Here is a 24864-nt window from a genome sequence, read left to right on the forward strand (position 1 = left end):
TGTAATCTCCTTATATGTAAAGGTTCCTGTTGCTTAGTGACGTTGCACCTGCTATAACACTACAGCTCCATGTAGTACTCAAATGTTTACTGGGATGCTTACGTCAACAAAACTATTGCTCTGCTAGTCATACAATCATATAGCATATACAATTACACAAGAGATATAGTATTTGATAATACTTATGTATAATTTGTACTGATTTATTTCCTCTCACATATTTTATTATAATGGTAAACTGAACTACTACTTATTAAAATAGAATTTTATTGTATAACAGTAAAATATATCCGGTTAGGCTAGCAGCCTCTTATATCTTGTGTCTACCACATCTCCTGACTGCATCAAGAGGCTACATGAATTGCCAGATCTATACCATCTAAATCTGTGTAAGTCTGAAATTGCTTCTTGATGCAGTTGTCAGAATATATATCATCATTAAATGGGAATGATAGCACAGATAAACACAGAAAGAGCCTTAATGCTGAAGCAAATGTGGTAAAATGTTCATATGTGAAGATTCTCAGTAAAGAGTTTACAGGAATTCTTCTCTTATGTCGCAACTTTTTGAAAGTCTGAATTAAAATCAAATGATTTGTGCATCCCTCTCCTACATATCTAATGCAGTAATTCTTTCTCTAATCACTGCCAGACTGCATCACCGTGAACACTACTCCAAATAGGCCACCTTAAACTTAGCTCCTGTGAGGATGCCTCTGGCTTTGGAACAAACAAGGATAATTCCTTAGTTTTGCATGAGACAATTTCATTGTGTCTCCAGGCACTCTAGCCAATGATTTCCTTATTATATAACTATTGCTTATGGAAATGGATTTCTCTGAGATATCACATGTGTGTGTCCCAAAAAGTTACATAGAATCGCATGCCTTATTTAATAGCTTGTGGATTGAATCTCTTAAGCCTTCAACTAGTGGCCTCACATTTTGACTATAGGAAAGATTGATCTTTGGCCAAAGAAAATATTATCTTTTTTCATTTGCCTCTTCCATGGGGAGAGAAAGCAAGGTTTCAATCTTTTGTGTAATTTATAACATTTATGAGGATTGGTGTTTCCACAGATTTCTGTACCTGAGAATATGTTCTAGGTTCTCAATGGAGAGGATTGGAGCAGAGAAGGCAGAGGTGGGCAGCCCAGGGCTCATTCTGAGCTGCGTTCAGTGCCTAACACATGCTTCCTTACAGAACCTGTACACATGGGGCTGCTTTTCCACCAATCACAAATTTATAATATGAAGATGATACATCAAGTCTGTAGTAGATTCAGAAGTCAAGATATAACAGGTTGAATCTTGAAGCATTTTGCAATCAAACAAGAGAAATAAATCCATAAATAACATCAAAGCGAGTTGATATTAGATAAGTTACATTCAGATTGTGGGAGAAATATAAGAAAATGCTGTGGGACCTAAGTGTGGATACTTGGAATTCAAGGTATTTGGAGCTGTGGAAGCTGCAGAGTTGCCTTGTCAAGGCTGGCTTGGTATGTGGTCACCAGGGTTAGGAGACACATAGGCTGGGTGTTTTGAAGGAGACTGTATGCAACATGGGATTTGGACATAGACACTGGGCATTAGATAGGAAGAGAAAAGATTATGGATTGTTCCAGGGGAAAGAAGAGAGGCAAAGCAAGGAAAGGAAAGCAAGAGTCACATACCAGAACTGAAACATCTAAGCTATGTCACTCAGGTAGAGCACAGCACACTCTTAAGGATGTTGTGGGGGAAAAGATGAAATGTACGAAAGGGCTGAAGCTGAATATTATTATATTATTATTTTATGCTTAATTTTATAGATAGAAGGAGGAAGGCCATTGGCAGTTCTTAACGGATGAAATTATCAAAGGCATGAGACAAGAATATATAATGGAGGTTTAATTAGATAGATGCCTTTCTTGATTATGCATATTATTTAGAATATTATATTATAATATATTATATTATATATTATTTAGATTACATATATTATATAGAATACATATATAGTATGCGAATATGTAATATATTATTTCCTTTTTAAGGGTGGTATGTATATATACACATATATATACATACACACATAAAGCACACACACAATCTATTTATCTATCTATCTGTCAGATAGATAGATAGATAGATAGATAGATGTCCTAAAAAAGAAAACAATCTTGATTTTACTATGGCCATGTAAAAGTAGAGAGTCTTACAGCTCTTAAATGAGACTCTTTCTAGTTTCTTCATTCATTCTTGGCTTTATGCATAGACATTTTTGTCTAACCATCTCAAATAAGCAGCATATTTAAATTTTATTCAGTACATATCAAATTTTATAGTTTTGTAAAAATAGAAAATCAACAAAACATCGTGGTTTCCTGCAATGTTTTCTTTCACGTGGCCAGCTTGCAATAACAGGCTTGACTATAACACAGAAATGTTTCTTTTATTTCCCAGTCCCAACTCCCAAATCAGAGGAAAAAGCATCAAGAAGGTTTCGCAGGGCCAAGAGTTAATGATACAAGCACCATATTTTATAAGCGAACAAAGAAGAGAAAGAAAAATGAGTAATAAAAGAAAGAGCTAATCTGCCAAATGTTCACCCATGAAAATAAACAAGTACGAATGATTGAATACTCCAGTAGCCAAAGCAGCAGATGCCAGGGTGTGACATCTCCTTCCAGCCCGGCTAGACCAGACGGACTCAGGAGGGCTATGAGAATCGTTCCCTGGAGACACAGTTCTGCCAGCTTATTGGGGGTAAAGGTAGGTTGGCCTTACTTGTTTATTTTTACCTTTATAAAATCACCCTAGAAACTGGGACTCAGCTCTTTCCTGCCCCAGACAGTTGGACAGGCAGAAAGCGTTTTGTGAGTGGTTAAAAGGAAAACAATAGTTTAAGAGTTTAAGATGAGATACACTTGGGCTCTTACAAAACAGTGTGTGTGTGTGTGTGTGTGTGTGTGTGTGTGTGTGTGTCTGTGTGTCTGTGTGTCTGTGTGTACTAGAACTTGTCCATGAGGAGGAATGGAATATACTTATAACTGAAATGATCATGGAAATTAATCACTGCTTTCCTCAAGGAAATACTCAAATGCCTACAGGCTTTGCTATTATGGCTCTCAAACACTCACTTCATAGAAAAGAATCCATAGGGTTCAGCATGAAGAACACTGGGGTGGTGGTGGGGGGGGCAGGGGGATGCCGTTAAAAGGACAGATCAGGTTCCAGATCCGCCATCAGCTCGGTGCCTTTTGGTCTAACCACTTGGAACACATTAAATGAAGAAGGCTTATAAAATGGATTAAATCAATATTTTCCAACCAGTGCTTCTTAAAAGTATTCCAGAGACTATTTTCTCAAAGTACTCAGACCAAGGTCTATAAAATTATGGACAGACCTCGAATAGACTGACCAGATGATTGTGATTGAATCCCCAGTGTTTTATTAGGGTCATATTTTGTCTTATTTGGACCTATACTGAAGTTTGCAGGTCATTCTTTGTAGGTAAGAAACCTCAAAGATAATGCAATCACTTGTTTGACTTGCTGTATACCTAGTTTCTTTCAGAGTCTGATCCAGGGCCTGGGAATATGGCTTAGTGGTAAAGTGCTTGCCTCGTATACATGAAGCCCTGGGTTTGATTCCTCAGCACTACAAATACAGAAAAAAAAAGCCGGAAGTGGCACTGTGGCTCAAGTGGTAGAGGGCTAGCCTTGAGCAAAAAGAATCCAGGGACAGTGCTCAGGCCCTGAGTTCAAGCCCCAGGACTGGCAAAAAACAAAACAAAACAGCTTCTGATCCAGGATGCCTGGGGTAGAAGTCAGTGTTTTGAAAACTTAACTATGTGCTTCATAGGGTAAATGGCTAATGAGCATATGAATTATACAAATAGCATAATTTTGCTTATATTGTTTACCTTTAAAATAGAATACTTTTATATTGCTTTGTTTTTAATTATCTTTACATAATTGTACAAAGGGATTAATTTGTGAGGACAATGCATCTTGATCAATGTTAACCCTTCCATGATTTCTAACTTCCTTGATTCAGTACAGTTCCATCAATATACCCCTCAAGGGAATTGCCGTGGAGGTTTTGCCGAATGCAATTTTTAAATTGCTTAAATTTTTAATGGATGCTTGGCTAGATGAGGAGAGCATAAGCACTTTTGACGTTGAATTGGAACAATTTAATGAGTAATATAAAATGATATTAATTTTGCAAAGTCCCCTCAAGATGACTGTCATCAGAGTAATAAACTACATTCACATATTGTCTCTAGTACTTATAAAAACCAATCTTACAAGGAAGAAACACAGTGACAATTACATCTAATTTGTCTTTTTATTTATTGGGAGTAAAGATTCTCTTTATGTATAATGTGTTATTTTCTGAGAAGTGCTTGCAAATAATGGCCAGAATCTTCTCTTGTACGCTAATAAAACATGAAAATTATTTTTTGTAGAGTGCAATATTTGCTCACGGAAATAAAAAAAAATTCTAAGGAAGGTCCTGAAGGCAGCCTTTCCCTCATACTTTTGATACCATTATACTACTTAAAATTCAATTTACATTTTAATATATACTGGTCCCCAAGTCAAATGTAATATTTAATGACAAATCATGTCTTGACTTGCATAAATAATTTTAAATAAATTAAAGAACTCTCACTTGCTACATGGGAATGAATTTTAAAATGCTGTAAACACTAAAAGAGAATACATTAAATATATTGCTTCATTGAGACTTTGGTGATGTTTAGATACTCTTCCTTGAAAATATCACATCTTTATTATATACAAATCTGTATATCGTATAATGATCCTTTTATACGAGGCAAAAACTTTACCACTAGGCCATACTCCCAGCCCTGAGAATGATACTTTCAGATCTCTGGAGAGTTTAGAAAGATTTTTTTTTTCCTATGGAAGTATCTTATGATTATCTAAATTGTTAGGAATTCTTTGATCCTATCATGCTCGGGAAGAGTAGTAAGTGTTTTTACAGTTGCCTTAGAAAACTTTTTTTTATAAAAGCTCAATACAATATAATCTGCATAAAAAAGTACTAAAGCACCAAAATACCCAATTCAGTTCCGTTAGCTTCAGTACGGGTTAACAAAGGCACAGGTAATCAATGCTCTAGCTACAGAAGAGAACACATCACAAGGCATCAGTGGGACAGTGGATAAATGCCAACGCTGTACCAGGGATAGTGTTAGATGAGGGATTGTTTTCCCTTCCTCTCACTCACACAATAATTCCATGACATAGATCCTTATGCGTTGATGAAGACATTAATGATGACACACTATTCACGGTCTGCTGTACAAAACGAAGAAGTCGTGAGGTAGAAACGAACCAACTGGACAGCAGACTCTGAACTCTTTGCCATCATGCCAACACACGTGTGAAACTTAAGGTGGCAGGGGCAAATCTTGTGTCAAAAAGTCAAGTGTGAAACACATAGACAAACATCAAAGCATCTGCAAGGATTCAGGTATAAGGTCAGAATGCTGGAAAATAAATAGAAATGGATTTATTTCATTCTTTAGTAAACTTTTTAAGCAAAAATGAGGAGCTTTCTAGTAGGCAAGGACAATCAGAAATTGAGACAGGAGGTGGAACACACGAGAGGCAAGTGAACAAGAGTATGTTATTCATAATGACACAAAGGACAGGGGACGTGGGCCTCAGAGAAGGGAGGAAAAAGTAGAGGGTAAGTGAACCAGAGATGGAAGAAATTAAAGGGACCCCAGATCAAATCCCACTCAGCTTTGCCTCTTTTCTATTTGGACAGAGCCCAGCAGATAACTATTTTAGCTTGAGTGAAGCCAAGAACTCTGGCTACCCTCAGCAAGGCCATCCAGGAAGCACAAGAATGTATTTATCATGTGAAGCATAATGCAAACACATTCCCTCACTTTGCTGACCACTACTTTAAAGCCACAAAATGTTACTTAACTGAAATTAATTAACTAAATAACTATAGAAGCAATATGTCCCCCTCACATCATCAGCACAGCTTATGAAGTGACTGGTTCTCTCTGCCCTTTGAGGCCCCCACATAGCTTCTAGGGGAGGCCTCCCAAATTGCCAGTACCATGAAGGTGAAATCCATATTTTACGAGGAAGATTTCATTTCCCAGGAAACATAAATGTCTCTGCAAATAGCAATTCACTCCAATTCTTAATCCCTAAACCATCAGCAGCTGCTGTGAAGAATTCCTTGAGTCCGCAAATAAATCCCTCTCGTACCGTATACTTTATGGCACTCTCAAAAGATGCTATTTGAATAAAACAACAATAACCATCTTTGCCCTCCTCCTCTTCAGTTCCTTCTTCAGGGGCCTTTCTACTCCTGAGCTTGCACACGAGGTTTATGGGGGATCCTTGGAGGTGGGAAAATTGGAAATGGTAGAAGGACAACATTTTACAGGAGGAGAAGTTAGTGCATTTATAAATCTGGTTTGGATTATAAAAACACTGATGCTGAAATATGATAAAGAAACCTTGGACTCTGCGGAAAAGCAATTTTCGTTCTTTCTTCTTCATTATTTTTCAAGTGTGTATTTCTTTTTTTCTCCCCTAGCCCTCCGTGGGTCAAACAAATGCAGTTTTAAAACCCATTTCCATGTTTTAAGATTCAGAGAGAAGAAATTTAACAGTAGGCTACAAAACTTCTTTAATGTCTTATTTTTGCAGATTTGCGGGAAAGTACAGTAAACAGTCATTCATCACCTCTTCCCCTCCGCGGCACCCCTGAACTTTGTCACTGATGGGAGCAGCAAAATCCATTTGTGTGGGTTTCTCATTCCCAGGAACATCTTTGCCTGGCATTGTTGAGACACCTGCATTCTGACAATCTAGGCAGAATCTCTTAGCCAAACTGATTTGCTGATTGTCCTCCACAGGAAATGATCAAACATTTAAAATACAGTTTTAAAAGAGTAAATGTGGTGGAGACAGGAGAGCTCTGACGGTTTCTTGCTGCCCTCTGCTCTACATTCTGCAGGGGCCCATGGCATTTCCAGAGTCCCTCTTCTGCGCTCTTTAACTCTTGTGCATGTAGCTTCGAGACAAGGCCACATGGAGCGTACTTACAGGCGATGCGCACAGAGGCCTTTCTGCTTTTGGAGGTTCCCAGGTGGCTCCAAGCTACGCACTGGCACCAGTAGTCCTCTGGTCCATGGAAGTCCTCCACCTGCTGTCTAGTGACATTGATGAACACCTCCCGGACCTTCAAGCCTGATGAGGGAGAGAGAGAAAATCATCTGAGGCCCCTGGATTTCTGAAACATCAAGTTCAGGTTAGCCAACCCTTTTCTTTTTAATTACACAATTCTGTTTTTAATCAAGGCAACGTTTTAATTACCTTGACAATAATATCATACTGCTAATTAAATTCCACCAGCTGAGAAGGCTTGAAAGCCACATATCAAGTATTTCCGACCACCCGGCTCCAATGCAATCTGGTAGTTTTCTAGTACCGTGCCTCGGTGCTTAGTCTTTGTCTTCCGTTGTGTAAAACACACTATGAGTATAGTGCTAAAGTTGATTGCTGAGATGCTAGAATCAAAAGAGGTGTCAACATGCCAACCTCAGAGACAGATTCAGGTTGATCTAACTGTCCCTCCTGGCAGCACAGTGACTGTCACTGTGTGCTTTAGAAAAAAGAAGAGGAGTGTGTGGAGTTAGGAAGAATACACTGGGACTTCCAGAAAAGGCCAAAACCTCAGCACCAAGAGTTCAATACAACAAAGTCAATGAGATTTTTTTTTTAAAAAAAAAAGGTCTGCGAGGAGAAGAAGAATGGTGGAACGAAATCAGGGAAATCCCTGTAGCAATGGTATAAGCATAGCAGAAAGGATTTTATGGAAAGAAAAAAAAAAACAACCACAAATGATACATCTGTGAACTTGGGTAAAGCTATTTTAACTGTAATCTTTTAATTGCTCTGTGCAATTTTTCATTCTCTTCCTAAGCATAATCTCTTGTAATGTCTGACTGTAGAATGAAAACACCTTTCTACGTTTGATCAAGAACCATCAAGCAGGGGCTAGGGATATGGCCTAGTGGCAAGAGTGCTTGCCTCGTATACATGAGGCCCTGGGTTCAATTCCCCAGCACCACATATACAGAAAAAAACGGCCAGAAGTGGCGCTGTGGCTCAAGTGGCAGAGTGCTAGCCTTGAGCAAAAAGAAGCCAGGGACAGTGCTCAGGCCTTGAGTCCAAGACCCAGGACTGGCAAAAAAATAAAAAAATAATAAAAAAATAAAAAAAGAACCATCAAGCAAGTCATAGCAGAGCATCACAAGGGCCCAATAGCTATACCCTTATGATCACATAAGATGATGCTAAGTGAAATGAACTCCATGTTATGGAAACGATTGTTATATCACAGTTGTAACTACTTTCAACGTCCCATGTGTATCTGTAGCTTCTATTATTGATGTTGTTCTTGTATCACCTTCCTGTGGTTGTACCTACGCTATCTATGTAATCTTATCTGAGTATGTTGGAAACCGTGTATACTGGTATTAGAAGTAGGAAATTGAAAGGGAATACCAAAATTGAGAGACACAGGGTAAAAAAAAAGACAAACAACTACAAAAGCAATACTTGCTGAACTGAACACCTAAGGGGGGGAAAGGGAAAGTGGGAGGAGGAGGGGGGAAGGGACAAGGTAACAAACAGTACAAGAAATGTATCCAATGCCTAACGTATGAAACTGTAACCTCTCTGTACATCAGTTTGATAATAAAAATTTGAAAAAAAAAAAAAAAGAACCATCAAGCCTTTGGGAAGAGTGGTCACCTTTCATGGAGTCACTGGAACAAAGGGGATACTCCTCACTGGACGAACAGTGAATTCATGACCAACAGGCCAAAGACCTTGATAGTTGTGTTCTCCAAGCCCAGAAGACACTGCACCATGCCCTGTGAGATGGCTGTGTGGAAGCTAAGGATTCTCTCACTAAATTGCCTCTACTTCAGAGCTCAGCATCATGATAAGCCTCAATCGCTTCAGCATTGTGATAAGCCTCAATCTCTTCATTATTACCTTCTCACAGTGCACAGAGCCAATGTGTGCTACTGTAATGCTAGGTTGCACATAAGAAAATACGACTTAAGCCAGTCGGGGTCATTTGTCCACACAGAAGTTGTATGTGGAACATGTGGACTGTGGCCTTGCTTCTGCCTTACACCTAAACTAGCATTATATACAATTCAGTTCAGTTCTATCCCAGTGCCTTGCTTACTCTGAATTGTGGAAATACGATTGACACATGGAGTAGGTAAAAAAATACTAAGTTTCTAAGTATGCTTTTCCTTTCAAATCAAGAGAAATTCAGGAGATACAGCGTCAGCTTACAGAAAATGAGCCAGTGACTCAGGGGCAACCAGGATTTGGGCTCAGGAATAGCAGGATTTAAAGAGCAGATGAAGGTAGAGAGTTAGTCAGCCATGGGGAATATCCCAACAGACCAACAGTCTATTATTAATAATGTGTGATAAGAGAAAGCATTATAAAGAAAAAGGAAAAGTGAAGAGATTAGGGGACAACAGCAAGGAAAGGAGAAAGAAGGAATCAGCAGGTACAGGAGGAGTATATCATAGAAAGACAACATACAGCAATTTGAAAACTTGGTTAAGATAGAAAGCAGATTGGATGAAACATTTCCCTCCTTCCCTTTATTCCTTCCCTCCCTCCCTTCCTTCCCACTTCTCTCCCACCCTCCCTTCATCCCTGTCTCTGTTGGGGTTTTTTTGCATTTATTATTGCTGTTGGTACTGGATATTGAACTTTAAGCCTACACACAATCATTTTCTGATTTTCTCCCTCCTGTAAGTCCATCTAAGCTATCAATTTCCTGTAAGTCACAAATGTAGCCATCTCAAAATGTTTCAGACTTGTCATATCCAAACTAGAAATCAAAAGCACCTACATCTACAGCTCCAAACAGTTATTACTGAATCATATCACAATGGCATTTCAGGAACACCCAAATCTGATGATTGATTGATTGGTTGATTGGTGCCCACCCTGAGTCTTGAGCTCAGGACTTAGGTGCTGCCCCCAAGAGGTGTTTGCTTAAGGCTAGAACTCTACCCCTTGAGCCACAGCTCCACTTCTCACTTTTTGGTGATTAAGTAGAGAAATGAGTCTCACAGACTTTCCAGGCTGGTTCTGAACCCAGATCCTTAGATCCTAGCCTCCTGTGTAGCCAGGAAGATAGGCCTCAAGTACCAAGTCATGATTTATTCCAGTTAAGGGTGGTGACATGCAGACATGGAGACACGCAGACTGGAATCACCGTCATGGTGGAAGAAGCTCACCCTACTGATACTTAGAAATAAGTACAGCGGGCCGTCAGTGCTGAGGGAGGTGGGCAGGGTGGCTTGGAGGCAAAGGGGCAGGAAGAGTGCAGATAAGTGCTGGTTCCCATGAAGGAGAACTGACAAGGCAGCATAGACAGGCTTAGGATGGGCTGGGTTTGATGCTGTCCATGGGTTCTAGGGCACAGTGACCAGCCCTAGTTAACTGCCTGGTACTGAAGTTGAGGCAGGAGACCAGTGGCTTGCAGTAGAGAAGCTACCTGAAGAAGAGATGCAGGCTGTGTACTGGTGGGTTTGTACATGAAAGTCAAGAAAGATGTCAGGTAGGTTCTCTGCTACCTCTGGGAGTGAACATCCCTGATCACAGCAGTCTCATAAAATCAGCAGGCAGCTAGAAAATGTGATTATCACACAAGGAGGGTGGCAAACTTATTTGGGATAGCATAACCAACAAACTGAACCTTACCAATCACAACCCATTGTTGTCATTGTTTGCCACATCTCATTCAGAGGAATCATGGTAGGAAAGAAAATTCTAACCTCACCATTTCAGCATTAGGACAGCTCAGTTACTAGAGTATAGTAGAATTCCGCATGGGGGTCTTCTCAGAAAAGCTGATGTAAATCAGTGCTTCTGGTATATATTTTATATCAGGCATATCAAAGGTGGCAGGTCACTAGTGGTATTAATATACAATTAAAATTTTTTGCCTCTCTTGATTAAGCTGCCTTCTAGCATGAGGTCTTTGGTTTCTGTCAATCTGTGCCTTTCAGGAGAAACTTAAATACTTTCATCTCCTCTACATTTTCCTATAAAACCAAATTAGCTCTAGTTCAATAAGGACACAACCAGTATGCTATTTCTCAAATCTTCACTTCTCTTGCTATATACACATATTTACATATGTGCATGCATATGTATATATGTATGTATATACATTAACACATGGGAAACATCCACGAAAAACAGTGCTATTTAAGGATACTACTTAAATAGAGTTTCCCACCATCTTTTTCTCCACGAAAGTACACCCACCAGAGCTGAATACAGAGACAGCCACATACTTCATATTTCTCCAGAGGTGGCAAAAACTTGTTCATAAAAATAAATGCTATAGTGGTACAAAAATGCCAGGCAAATAAAAGGCGGCATCTCATAAATAAGAGTAGCACTGTACCGGGTAACTTGCATAACTCTAATCAGCACAGAAAAGTCCAACCCTTTAAATTATGGTACAAATTATACCCATCAGCCTTTGTTATGGAGTAGAGTCTTACAGAATATAAAAATATGACTACAGTACTGATATGCTAATAAGCTTTCTAAGCTGGTGGATGGTTTAGTTGTAGATAGACTAATGTTGGCAGCAGATGAATAATTGCTCTGCATGTACTAAACATAACAGAGCAGCACAGAACTTCATCATTTGTCAGCTTTATTTGTTTAAATGAGAAAAATGCTGACAGCAGTTATTGCTGTAATCTCCTTATTTATCAGATAGAAAACACTAGTTACTTTTAGCAGGTCTAATCCTGTTGGGAGACTAAACTTTGAGAATTTTCAAACCAATTGAAGGTAGAGGCTTTACTCTTCAGGAAAGAGAAATGTGCAAGTAAAGAGGGAAGAAATGGAGAGGAAATAAAGAATGAACATTATTTATTTCTGGTCAACTTTAAAATACAAGGACCACACAATCTAACCTGCTCTGTAGCACATAAAGAACTCTGGAATCCTACTTAACATTCAGTACCATGCCAGTGCCAGCCCAGTGTCTCCAAACATCTGTCCCTGTGCCTTTTATCTCCTGCTCATTATCAGTTCCACAAGGCCCAGGGTAGTTCTTGGTGTGGTTATTGTTACCAGCCAACTCTCAGATATTCCTGGCAATGGATTTGATACAGTTCTCCGTACTTCCCCTCCCTCTCAGCTTTGCCATCTTCAATCACCTGGAAATTCTCCCTATTAGTAGGCTCAACTTAATAAACTTAACGGCTACATTCTGGAAGGAAGCAAACATCCCTTGCCCTAGAAGGTGTTTTCTGCAACATACCGAAACAGCAGGTGGCTAGCACAGTGGTTTGGGTGAAATCGTTACTTTGTGTTTCAGCTATGTTCTGCCTCACTTTCCACATTGAAATGTCATAATTGGGGACTAATGGAGGAAAGGATAATTCCAGTTTTTGTCCCTAAAGAAACATTGCGATAGAGCTGCATGAATAATATAGGGCTTTGCTCAGTTCCTGGAGAGAAAAACAAATTGAACCTTCCCATGAACAGCATCAGTGTATGGTGTTAAAGAACCTTCCACTTTTGATGGCCACCCTCTCTTATGTGTCTTTCGTTTTTACTCCATGGTGGCTTCTCCTTAGTCCTGTGTGCTGAGTAGACAGAAAACAAGCCGTTCAACTGGAACAAATTGAATCCACCAATTACATAATGCCATCTGTTCTATTTATCTCTTACTTGTCTAGAATGACTGGATAGAAAATATGCTTGACTGATCATGAAATGTCCTTCCAGGTGATTCTCTATTGTTATTATTGTTATTGGTTATTTATTATAATATTTGTGCAACCCTTTACTTTCCTCAATGTATCTTGATGCTAAGTTACTATTACTTCTTTTCTTTCTTTCTTTCTTTCTTTCTTTCTTTCTTTCTTTCTTTCTTTCTTTCTTTCTTTCTTTCTTTTTTTTTTTTTTTTTGCCAGTACTGGGGCTTGAACACAGGGCCCGGGCATGGTCCCTGACCTTCTTTTGCTCCAGGCTAGAACTCTACCACTTGAACCACAGTGCCACTTCTGGATTTTTCTGAGTTATTTATTGCAGGTAAGAGTCTCATGGACTTTCCTGTCTGGTGTAGCTTCAAACTTCAGTCCGCGGATCTCAGCCTCTTGAGTAGCTAGGATTACAGGCTTGAGCCACTGGTGCCTAGCTTACTATTATTTTTTATTATTATAATATTGCTGCATGTCCCATAACAGAAAACATAGAAAAAAATTCATAGGTTTGCAATCATATTTGTTGCAAACAGAAGTGTCTCGAGTTCCTCGTGTGTTCCTGCCACGTGACAGGTGTTGAGAAGCCCTGACAAGCAACCTGTGAAGTTCACTGGCCTCACCAAGCTTCCGGGTAATACGGTAGACATTTTTGCCTACGCTGACAACACAGTATAGTAGTTGCTGTGACAGCAGAAGCACAGGCTGCTGCAAGACCAAGCAAGAGGGGCTGCTACCCTTTCTATGGACAGAGAAAAGATGGAAAGTATTCTTCTTAAGATAGGAAGTTTCTAACAGCATCCACCACATAGCCTGGCTATTATAGCCAGGCTCCAGGCCTCTAGCAAGAACACATGAATCTCACATGTATTTTCCAATTGAAAAAAAATGAGATACAAGGGAAAATTGTCATGGTCCTGAACCTCCATATCTTAAGGGAGCTTTGATGTCTTCGGGCTGACATGCCACAGAAAATAGTAAATTAAATATAGATAATTAAAAGGTAGAGCCGTATCTTATTTTACTGGCAGATGATTAATTAGGGCTAAATGTCTTTTGCCTTCCTCCTAGCAACAAGATTAAAATATATTCTGACAAAAAAGTAGTCATTCTTTGAATGTGCATATGCCCTCTGCTTAATGAATACTCTGGTTTCCCAGGATAATAAGTACTTCACGTTTTCCTCGGAAGCACCGCAACTTCAGACTTAAGTACAGAAACAGAGAATACACCCAAGCTCTCCAGTTCCTTCCACACCAGAGATTAGAATTAATCATCTCAGAGGTGTCTGGCAGAGGAAATCAAATTAACTTGATAGCATTGCCTGATCATGGCAAGAGGAGAAACGTCAGTCAGAAATGGACAGAGCAAGGTGAGGTCAGCAGTGCACACAGTGGCGCTCACTCTGTGCCACACAACACGGAAGAGAATGGGATCATGAGGTCGAGCCCTATGTCCTCCCCAATGGCTTCCGCCCTTGTAGCCACTGAAATGCCTCCAGCTTTTAGGCCAGATCCTGAGATGAGGGCAATCATCATGCAATATACATCATCTTCAGTAGATAATATAAAGAGTAAACGTACACTGCACGAATGAATCATATGCAAGTGATAAAATTTTATTCTATAAAGCTCCAGCTGTTATTCCTGTTCATCACATTACCCCTTCTATCTTCTCAGAATGGTAGAAGGATAAAATGACAGACTTGTTAGAAAACAAAATGGTAAAAATAGAAGGTTTCTGTATATATTTTCAATAATGAGTGGGCACTTCCAATATACCAGATGCAAGACTAAGCATGCCACATGTGTTTAGGGAAGTATCCTTCAGGAAAACTTATTAGTGCTGTTTTTACACATAGAGACATGGGTGTGAAAGGAAGCTAAGTGACAAACTTTCCCAAAGAGTTAGTGACGGGAGAGCGAGGTTTCAAACCGGACTCCATCTTGCATGGGCTTAGCCACTAGGCAATCTTCAGGCATTTTTCGTTTCATTTGACATTAGATATTTCTAATTCCTAATGGAAATAAATGAACATATATCTTAACATTATATGAGCAGAAAGACGAACCACCCAAAGCCATTGCTCACAAATGTAAGGCTTGGAGCCATCTCAGGTTATAGTCAGTAGCTGTGAAAAAAGGAACAGTTGCTTTCTATTCCTGAGAAGGATGGGCTGAGAGTAAAAGGACTCTAAACGTGTGTGTGCGCGGGCATGTGGCTGTTGTAGGAAAGGTTAAATTAGACACCAGAGACACTCACCATACTCAGCCACAGGTTACGGAGAGAATTCATAACATTTCCTGAAAACCTTTTAAGAATTTGTCAGTTTCCTCTGAGAAGTGAAGTGATGAACAAGATGAAATCTAGAGTGGAGAGTGAGGATGTTTCTATAAAAGTGAGTTTTAAACCCACAAGCTGTCAATGAAACACTTGAGAGATGGGTTATTTCTATGTTCTGTGGTCTCAAATATATGCACCTTGGTGATTTCGTGAATCGTTGGAGGCAACTGAAATTAATGGTTTTCTGGAAGTTACCGTATTCAAATCCTCATCACCAGCACAGCAAAGTTCTGAGATTGAAATTTTAAAGATTTAATACATTTTTATTTCTACTTTTTTCCCTTTTTTCAATACAATCCATTAACCTTCTTTCCCTAGAGACAGGCTCTAGTTGTTTAAGAAGGAAACCACATACAATGAAGTCCCTGAAATGATATTCTTAAAAAAATATTAATTGACTGGAGTTGAGACTTTTCCCATAATACAGTGGGATACACATTGTTTCACTCATTAGAGTTTATTATCTCAGAAGTAGCATAAGACCCACAGAGCTTTTTAAGGAAATCCTCATTTTTATTGACCAATAAAAAATTAGTTTAGCTTATTGTTAACTCACATAGGCAAACAAATACTGATTGCCAAGATGTGTTTGGCTTGTTATTTTGGGTGTTGTTGTTATGTGTGAATATGTGCCTGTATGCCTGCTGCATTAAAACTCTTAATTTATGTGTTACTGAATACTCCACCTTTATCACAGGGGTACAGGGATTACCTCTCAATTCTCAGCTTCCAGATGTTAACAGAAGCCAAACACAAGGAAGAAGAGTTCCCTTATTTCCAAATGAAATGAGGCAGAACAAATGAAAGAGGATCCCTCGGCTTGTACGGAGAACGGGAAGTATACATTACTAAGAGGTATAGCCATGTCTCCACAAACTCAGTAACTCATGTCAAATAAATTGTACTTTTTGCCGGAAAGAACTCTAGCTCAGGGTTTTCTGAGCTAAATTGCATGAAAACACACAATCCTTTTTCTTCTTATTTGAACTGTTAGATGACGGGGCCAAATTACCAGAAAGACCAAAGGCTGTTTGCAGCCTTTAACAACCAAAAGGACTTATTGCTTCCAATTTGAGACACAAAAGATTTTATGCCTACTCCAAGCACTCCCAAGTCCTGTGCATTTACCACTAGATTTGTGAATAAGGAATGTCCATATGCAAAAAGGAACTCAAATGTCACTGAGTATTTCAGAAATTGCTATCCAAAGATAGATACATCTGAAAGGACTTTAAAACAACCGTCCATGCTCTCTCTGGCCAAATGTGGTCCTAATGTCCTTGGCCTCCTAGTGTCATTTAGTTCCACTGGGAAGACAGGAATTATTTTACAGAACCAGTCAAAGCCATTAAATCTGTAAAGGTAGTCAAGCACTATGCTCCAACTCTGCACAGGAGAGCCCAAGGGAGGTAATGCATCTATTTTTCAATACCTGAGGCCATTTTGTTTCCAACCTTAATTGCACTTATGCATTGGCTTGGGATAAAATATCTCCACTCATCTTGCCCCTGTCCCCATGTTTCTACTATTAATACAATGCTTAGGAAACATAATTGCCACGTGTGGTAGATGGCGATTTTCATTAACTACACAGAAGAAAACTGTTTAGAGAGAGTCATTTCTTTCCTATTGATTCCTTCAAAATGCCTTGGAAGGAACGGTTGTTCTTATTAAGTTCTTTTCAAAGAAATCACTATTAAAATTTGAATCCTTTTTTTCAAGAGTCTTTGAAAAACTAGTCTACAATCTCTTCTGATTTTGTCATTTATGAATTTTTATTTTGCCCAGTACCATTGAAAGGTGTAACTTTTAATAGGCTTTTAAAAGAAAGGAAGTGGAAAATGAATGCGAGATTTTTATTTGGAGGTAGAGAAAGTAATCAATAGTGTTCTCTGCGAGACAAGGAGTTGCTTAGCAATGCTAGTGGAATAAGAACTGGGAAATAATAGCAAAACAAAATTTTGAGAAATTACAAGAAGGTACATTGTTGAACTGGTTGAAATCCTTATCAAGAGGCCTTTAAAGGAGAATGTTTATTAGATTTTTCTTAGCAGTGGTATAAAAAATGGTACTTTCCAATGTTCTTCCTTTTACTTGGAGCCGTTTACTCAAGGGAATGCTGCTATTTTGAGATAATGATTAGGGAAAAATCTAGGACAGACACATCTGAGGATACAGGAGACAGCCTTCCTGAGCCACTGGTATTTGAATCCTAGAAGTTGGATTGATTTAGTGTGAGATACATCAACTACTCATATTTTGTCATCGTTTTATAGGTAACTGTTTCATATTGTCTGACTCAGTCTCTCCCCACACCAAGTTTATCAACTTAGGTCTCTCCTAGATTCCTATCTCGGGAGCACAAAAATCAGAAGCGTGCCTGACACCAAGATTTGTTGTTGTTTTTTTTTTAAAATCCTTGCTCCTGAAGAAAGATGGAACCACAATTCTGATAATGTCTCTTTATGTTGAGTATTACAAATGTTGTCTCACAATACAAAAAGCATGACACCGAGTAAGAGATGGGCCCTTACAGGGATGGCAGAAATGGACTTCCACCCAAGCCAACTGGGGAACTTGTGGAATTTCTGATGGGGAAGGGGAACTTATGGAAATGTGGGGGGAAAGTCCTGTACTGTTGACGAATATACCTGTAGCATATCTTCAGGTAATAGATACCATAAGATGCAGTTCTAGAAATTGCTTTTCTAATTGTTCTATCTATATCTCAGGTTGTTTTTTTTTGTTTTTTTTTTTGTTTTTTTTTTTGCCAGACTGAGGCTGAAACTCAGGGCCTGGGCACTGTCCCTGGCTTCTTTTTGTCCAAGGCTAGCACTCTACCACTTGAGCCATAGTGCCACTTCTGGCTTTTTCTGTATACGTGGTGCTGAGGAATTTAACCCAAGGCTTCATGCTTGCAAGGCAAGCACTACCTCTAGGCCACATTCCCAGCCCAGAATTTTAATGTATATAATACGAATGCTAGATTACCACTAAAATCCCTTCCAGCTCAGTTAAATTGCAGTATTTATGTTTTTGTTTTTTTTTCAAATTTTTATTATCAAACTGATGCGCAGAGAGGTTACAGTTTCATATGTTATGCATTGGATACATTTCTTGTACTGTTTGTTACCTTGTCCCTTATACCCCCCTCCCCCTTACCCTTTCCCCCCTGAGGTGTTCAGTTCACTTACACCAAACAGTTTTGCAAGTATTGCTTTTGTAGTTGTTTGTCTTTTTTTTACCCTGTGTCTCTCAATTTTGGTATTCCCTTTCAATTTCCTAGTTCCAATACCAGTATACATGGTTTCCAATATACTCAGATAAGATTACAGAGATAGTGCAGGTACAACCACAGGAAGGTGATACAAGAACATCATCAATAATAGAAGCTACAGATACACACGGGACGTTGAAAGTAGTAACAACTGTGATATAACAATTGTCTCCATAACATGGAGTTCATTTCACTTAGCATCATCTTATGTGATCATAAGGGTATAGCTATTGGGCCTTGTGATGCTCTGCTATGACTTGCCTAAACCTGTACTAATTATTCCCAATAAGGGAGACTATAGAGTCCATATTTCTTTGGGTCTGGCTCACTTCACTTAGTATAATTTTTTCCAAGTCCTTCCATTTCCTTACAAATGGGACAATGTCATTCTTTCTGATAGAGGCATAAAATTCCATTGTGTATATGTACCACATTTTCCTGATCCATTCGTCTACTGAGGGGCATCTGGGTTGGTTCCAGATTTTCGCTATGACAAATTGCGCTGCGATGAACATTGTTGTGCTGGTGGCTTTGCTGTGATTTTGTTTGTGGTCTTTTGGATAGATACCCAAAAGTGGGGCTGCTGGGTCATAGGGGAGTTCTATATTTAGCCTTCTGAGGAATCTCCAGTATTTATGTTTTTAAAGCAGCCTGTGGTTTGAAATTCATATTTAAGACAAGCTTTAATTTTTTCCTTTTCTTGTCTTTTTTGTGTAATTTTAGATCTGACACTCAATCTTAGTACCTTACACTTTCACTCACCGGCTGGCAGTGTTCTACCAACTGAGCCATGCCTCTAACCTCTCCTTTCCTTTTTCTTATACTACTATCTTTCTAATGGGAAAATAAGAGGGAATTATTGAAGACCTTTGCGTATTTCTCTGCCTCTGGAAGTTACATTTCTACTAAAATCCCAATTTAGTCCAGAATTGTATGATGAAGCAAAAACCTGTGTGTGTGTGTGTGTGTGTGTGTATGTGTGTGTGTGTGTGTGTGATGTTAAACTTGTTACCCTTCTTTCTGTTAATTCCTAGGCAGAGATTGGGCACTACCTGAAAATCATTTTGAATTGATTTCTCCTTTGCTGTGGAATCCAGCACTCTCTACACACTTGTTTGCTGTAGATCTTTTCTTTCCTGGCTCCTGAAGACATAGGACTCTGTACATTTTTTCTCTTTCTTATGATCTCTGCTGTCTTGACAACTCCTCCCTCTCCATAGATTCATTCTGTACTGGTGATCAACAAATGCACTCTTAATATCTGAATTGTGTTATGCTCTAGATTTACATCTCCTCATTAGATCTCAAACACACCTCAATTTCACCATCCAAAGAAACATTATTAGGTTGCTCTCCTTCTTATCTTTGTTGTTCATATTAATAGTAGGAGTCTTGAAAAAGTCTTCTGTCTTCTTCAGTTATTCCATCAGCTATAAAGTCCTACGTTATTAAATAGTCCTATGGGCATATTTGCAAAGTCTCATACCTGGCACCTAGCTGCTCTTTCTGTGGTCACTGTTCCAGCCAGAATTTCCTTTTTCTCACTTTGGTATCCAAGTTTCCTAACAGCCTCATTCTTGCTTCTCCTTATCCCTTAAAATCTTTCAGCCTTTGAAGCACAGCTGTAGGTATTGTATTGCTATATACTAATATAGTCCATCACTTCTACCCCTCAAACATACATAGAATAAGGGAAGGAACACCCAATGATAGTATAAGAGATCCTTCATGTCACTGAGCCATCCAAAATTTCAACATCTCAGCTGATATTTTTTACATTTTTTAAAATAATTCTGACAAACTAAACTTCTTTCTGAACTCATATAGCACTTTCTTTCATTAACTGATGTTCGTGGACACCATGATTCTCCTTTCCCATCCTCAGAGTGTTATCAGTTGTGTATATTTGGGGTTCATATTCAGCAATGCCTATCAATGTGTTTCAAATGCTAGCATTTCTGCATCATCTTTCCAAACAGTTCTAGTGGGATGTGACTTTTTCTATTAATCTTCTATAGCACCATATACCTCCCTGCAGATAATATAATAACATTTTCACTGTTATTTTTATTCTTTTTATTTTCTTTTTAGGAGGAGGGATTTTATTTTATTGTTTTTGTTGTTTGTTTGTTTGCTTGCTTTTGCCAGTCCTGGGGCTTGGACTCGGGGCCTGAGCACCATCCCTGGCTTCTTTGTCCTCAAGGCTAGCACTCTTCTACTTGAGCCACAGCGCCACTTCTGGCCTTTTCTGTTTATGTGGTGCTGAGGAATCAAACGCAGGGCATTGTGCATGAAAGGCAAGCACTCTACCGCTAAGACATATTCCCAGCCCAGGGATTTTATTTTAGTTCATGGTTTTAAAAGGCTTAATCCATGATTGTTTGGTCAGAATCTCATTATGGCAAGACCACATGATGGAGAAGGTTCTTCAGCTCATGGCAGACATGAGCTGAAGATGGAGGAAGGGACTGGGGATCCAATATAAACATTAAAGGCACACCATCAGTGATCCTCCTCCTAGGATCCACCTCCTAGAGTTTCCAGTTTCTTTGACTAGCTGGGGGCCAAGTCAGCATATGAGCCAGAAGTTTGCATATTTAATATGCAAACTATAACAATAACTACAAATCATTTAATTATCATAACATTATATAAGGTAAAGGTACTGCAATCTGGCAATAAAATACTGAACACAAAAATCTCAAATTGTGATACATGCTGTGAAGCAAACAAACAGGGTTAGGATTGATTAGGAGTGTTTGCTCATCTTCATCGTATTAAATACTCCCACCAGGCCCACCTCACGCTGCCTACGTGACTACTTCAATTGGCTTAAAACTTCCGTGGGTCTCATGAGCAAATATGATCTAGCACAAGCCAGCTGTGTATACCATTTAAAAGAAGAGGAAATGAGACTGGATTTGGAAAGAGCATAGCTCTCTCTCTCTCTCTCTCTCTCTCTCTCTCTCTCTCTCTCTCTCTCTCTCTCTCTCTCTCAGTGGTAAGAATTTAAGCAGAGACAGGATGAAATGTGGATGCCATCTTGGCTGGATGATGAGGATTTTCTGAAAACTCTCAGAGGTAACCCCCCCCCCCCTTGCAGGTGATAGGCATACTGGAATTCCTAAACCCCCCAGGTGATAGGCATACTGGAATTCCTAGAGACAAAGGCCTGGATTGGGACAATAGGTTACTGGAACTGCCAGACCTGTACCATGAATTTATGAGACTTTTTGAACTCTCCAGCTGCCTGTGACCCTGCCCCTTGACGATGACCCTATTTAAGCCCCAGCATCTCAGCTGCTATTGCGCCATGCCTCTTGTCTCCTGACTCTCCTCGGGTCACTCAGGCACCCCTCCTCAACTGTCCATTAGAGTTGACCTGGGTTGCTGAGATTGCTTTTCTGCTCTTTCTTTACTCCCCTCACGGCACCATTTTCTAACAGTATTAAGTATATTTGAGGCCCTGAGTTTTGGGGGGCACACGTGTGTACTTGCAGTTGCCACCTTTCTAAGAAAGACCCCTGATTCAACCTCTCAAAATGTGGTTTCTCTGTATCTCAGGATTGAGTTCTGGTATAACAATAAAAGATAACAAGGAGAAAACTTTGCAGGGAAAGAGGTATGGATGAGGAACAGAGAAAGAAACTGCTAGATCATTCAGTACTTCTGTGACTATAGGTAAGAGTTTGAAATTAATTCCATTATGTTATATGGCAAGTTATTGGAGAAGCCACATTTTGAAGGATCGAACCTTGGAGTTTATATTAGAGCATTAGCAGTCTACAGGCAGCCAGTTTATACAAAAGCTTGCAGCCACAAATACCCTTAACACTGTTGGGAAACAGGCTAGAGAGCAAAGATAGAACAAAAACAATACCAACAAACCAATTCAGCTCCAATGGAGAGTTGAAGTGGGACGCCATGGTGACCTGAGATGAGCTAGGAGACAGGACATCAGAATCAAATAGCTCATATAGAATCAAATGCACATATGAACGCATAAGGTGATGCTAAGCAAAATGAACTCCAAGTTAAGGAAACAATGTACCATGTGAATTATGCCTTTTCCCTTTGTCTTTCTTCTCCATGGTTCTACCTCTGATGTCATTGTAACTGATATTGGTACCCTGGGTAATGTATGTATGTTTATTGGAACTAGGGAAATGTAGGGGAACATCAAAATGGAGAGACAAAGAATAAAAGATGAACCAATGCAACAGCAATAATTACAAAACTGTATTATGTAAACCAACTGTACAACTCATGTGGAGTGTGGGAGGGAATTGGGGAGGGAGGAGGTAACAAGTTGGAGGAGAAATGTACTCACTGCTTAACGTATGAAACTGTAACCCCTCTGTACATCACTTTGACAATAAAGAAATGAAAAGCAAAAAGATGTGAAGATGGAGACATGTGGCATGGCATTCATTTTCACTATTCCTTTTGGAATGTTTTGTTTTCTTGTTCCCTCCCATAACTATAAAGCTCATGAATATGAGCTGTATCTTACCTGTCTTTAATTTCTCTCTGAGAGAGAAATTCAGTCATTACATTACATTACAGTCAGTACATTACATTAAGTTCACTTGGAACTTTATAACATTTTCTGATTTTTTTCAAGTATAACTAGTGAGTTGACTAAATCTGAACTAAGTACAATCAATAATCTAGAAAAGATCGATTCTGATTTAGGGAAAGAAATAAAAAAATATATATTGCTTCTATTACCAAAAAAAACATGTTAAAATTTATAAATATTGAAGGATTTTGAGGGGAAACTGCACTGGGATCTAACATACCTGATCTATTTGTGCCTTCGTTTCCTTATCGGTAAGAAGGTAATAATAGTCTCATCTACCCCAATGGGCTGTGGGAAAGACTGACAAGTGCTGAGACAAGGCCTCATATATCATGAGAATTCAATAAACCTTGGCTAGTGTGGCTATAAATCTCATCATCACTTCTTACCAGAAAAATTAGCCAAGTTAATTAAAAGAATCCTGAAATGCTTTCATATTAGAAACCTTGCTAGAATCCGATGATGTAATTTGAGACCTGTCACTGTGAAGCAATCAAAAAATCTTTAAGAGGACTCAATAAACCATCAACTGAGGAGAATAATATCTAAGAGGAAAGATGAGAGCAACTGGAATTTTCCTACTGAAAATGGTCTTTGGTGAAAGATTTAACATATGTCTCAAAATGTTTAGAATTCAGAAAATCAAAACCATAACTGTATGATTTTAATTCTAATAAGAATATTACCTTCCATATAACCTGAAGTGCTTAAAAATTATAGAGAGCATGAAAAAATGCCTGTGTCCCATGTTGGAGTAAGCTACCAATAGAACTATAGGGTCATGTAAAGACGAGACTGTCTCTTGTGTGTCTGGGACAAAGTACATATAACCTCATTCAAATGCAGCAATAGCAGGCACTGCCTGCTACACACATAAGGAGAGAGTCAAAGCCATGACCATGGCTTCTGTTTGTTGCCCTGCATCTTACCTGAACTCTCATCCAGGCTCTCCTCAGAAACATGCTCATTCTGGTGAACCCATTCACCGTTGCATTTGAAGAAGATCTGCATGGCTGGCCTTGCTTTGCACCGGAGTGCGATAGGGTTGCTCTTGATGATATAAGCATCATCTGGCTCCTCTATGAAATGCGGCAGTGTCCCCGGAGCTGATGGGATGGACTCAGGAAGAACCTCACCGTTGTCGGTTCCTGTGAAGTTAAAGAGGACATGAGAACAGAGCCCACACGGAAGATTCACAAATCAGAACACATCGCTAAACCCACATTAGCTCTGAGAATAGGAGCTGGAAAACCGCTTGTTATGCTAATGCAATGATTGTTAAATCTGCAAAGAAATTATCTTCTAGAAGCTGAACTAGCATAATATGGTACCTCCAGGTGGACATGCCTTCAGCTTGTGGGACAAATGAAAGTAATGAGGATGACACTCCCTCAGACTTCTGTTTGAATCTTAGTATCTGGGGGGCTGAGTTCATGGAGAGAACAGATGTGGTTTTCTGACAGATGTGTGTGAATGATAGTCAAAGCTACTCAGTCACAGATTGTCCCCAAAGTTGCAAATTATCTGTTTGTTGTTTGTTTTTCACCTAGAAAACTTGAGACTAGCATTTTACTTTTGATAACTCATCATGTTCAAAAGGAAGGCGAGTTCATTCTACTTGCCTCCGGCCCATGCACTGGTCCCAAGCACTTTCCCATGCTCTGCTATAAATCATACTACCAAGACTACAAGCAGCTCTGAGAATGCACTTTGTAGCCATGCTAACACCTGCTCAAAGGCAAGAAACAGACAGGATTCTTCTTTAATCTCAGGAAACTGAGGAAGCATTTCAGAAAAAAGATAGCCACAGCAAAGATGGTACTTCTCTGCCTCT

General features: G+C 39.3%; 1 protein-coding gene across 1 annotated transcript in view; it reads right to left on the reverse strand.

Annotated features, from left to right (window-relative positions):
• Positions 1-24864, reverse strand: part of Unc5d (unc-5 netrin receptor D) — a 536818-nt gene that overhangs the window by 215645 nt on the left and 296309 nt on the right. The window contains exons 2-3 of the mRNA XM_048330402.1: positions 23960-24178; positions 7097-7240 (exon numbers count right to left, since the gene is read on the reverse strand). Coding sequence (XP_048186359.1) covers positions 7097-7240; positions 23960-24178 — 363 coding nt within the window. The remainder of the gene's footprint in view (positions 1-7096; positions 7241-23959; positions 24179-24864) is intronic.

This window comes from Perognathus longimembris, chromosome 21, assembly GCF_023159225.1.
Source record: "Perognathus longimembris pacificus isolate PPM17 chromosome 21, ASM2315922v1, whole genome shotgun sequence".
Classification (NCBI taxonomy): Eukaryota; Metazoa; Chordata; class Mammalia; order Rodentia; family Heteromyidae; genus Perognathus; species Perognathus longimembris.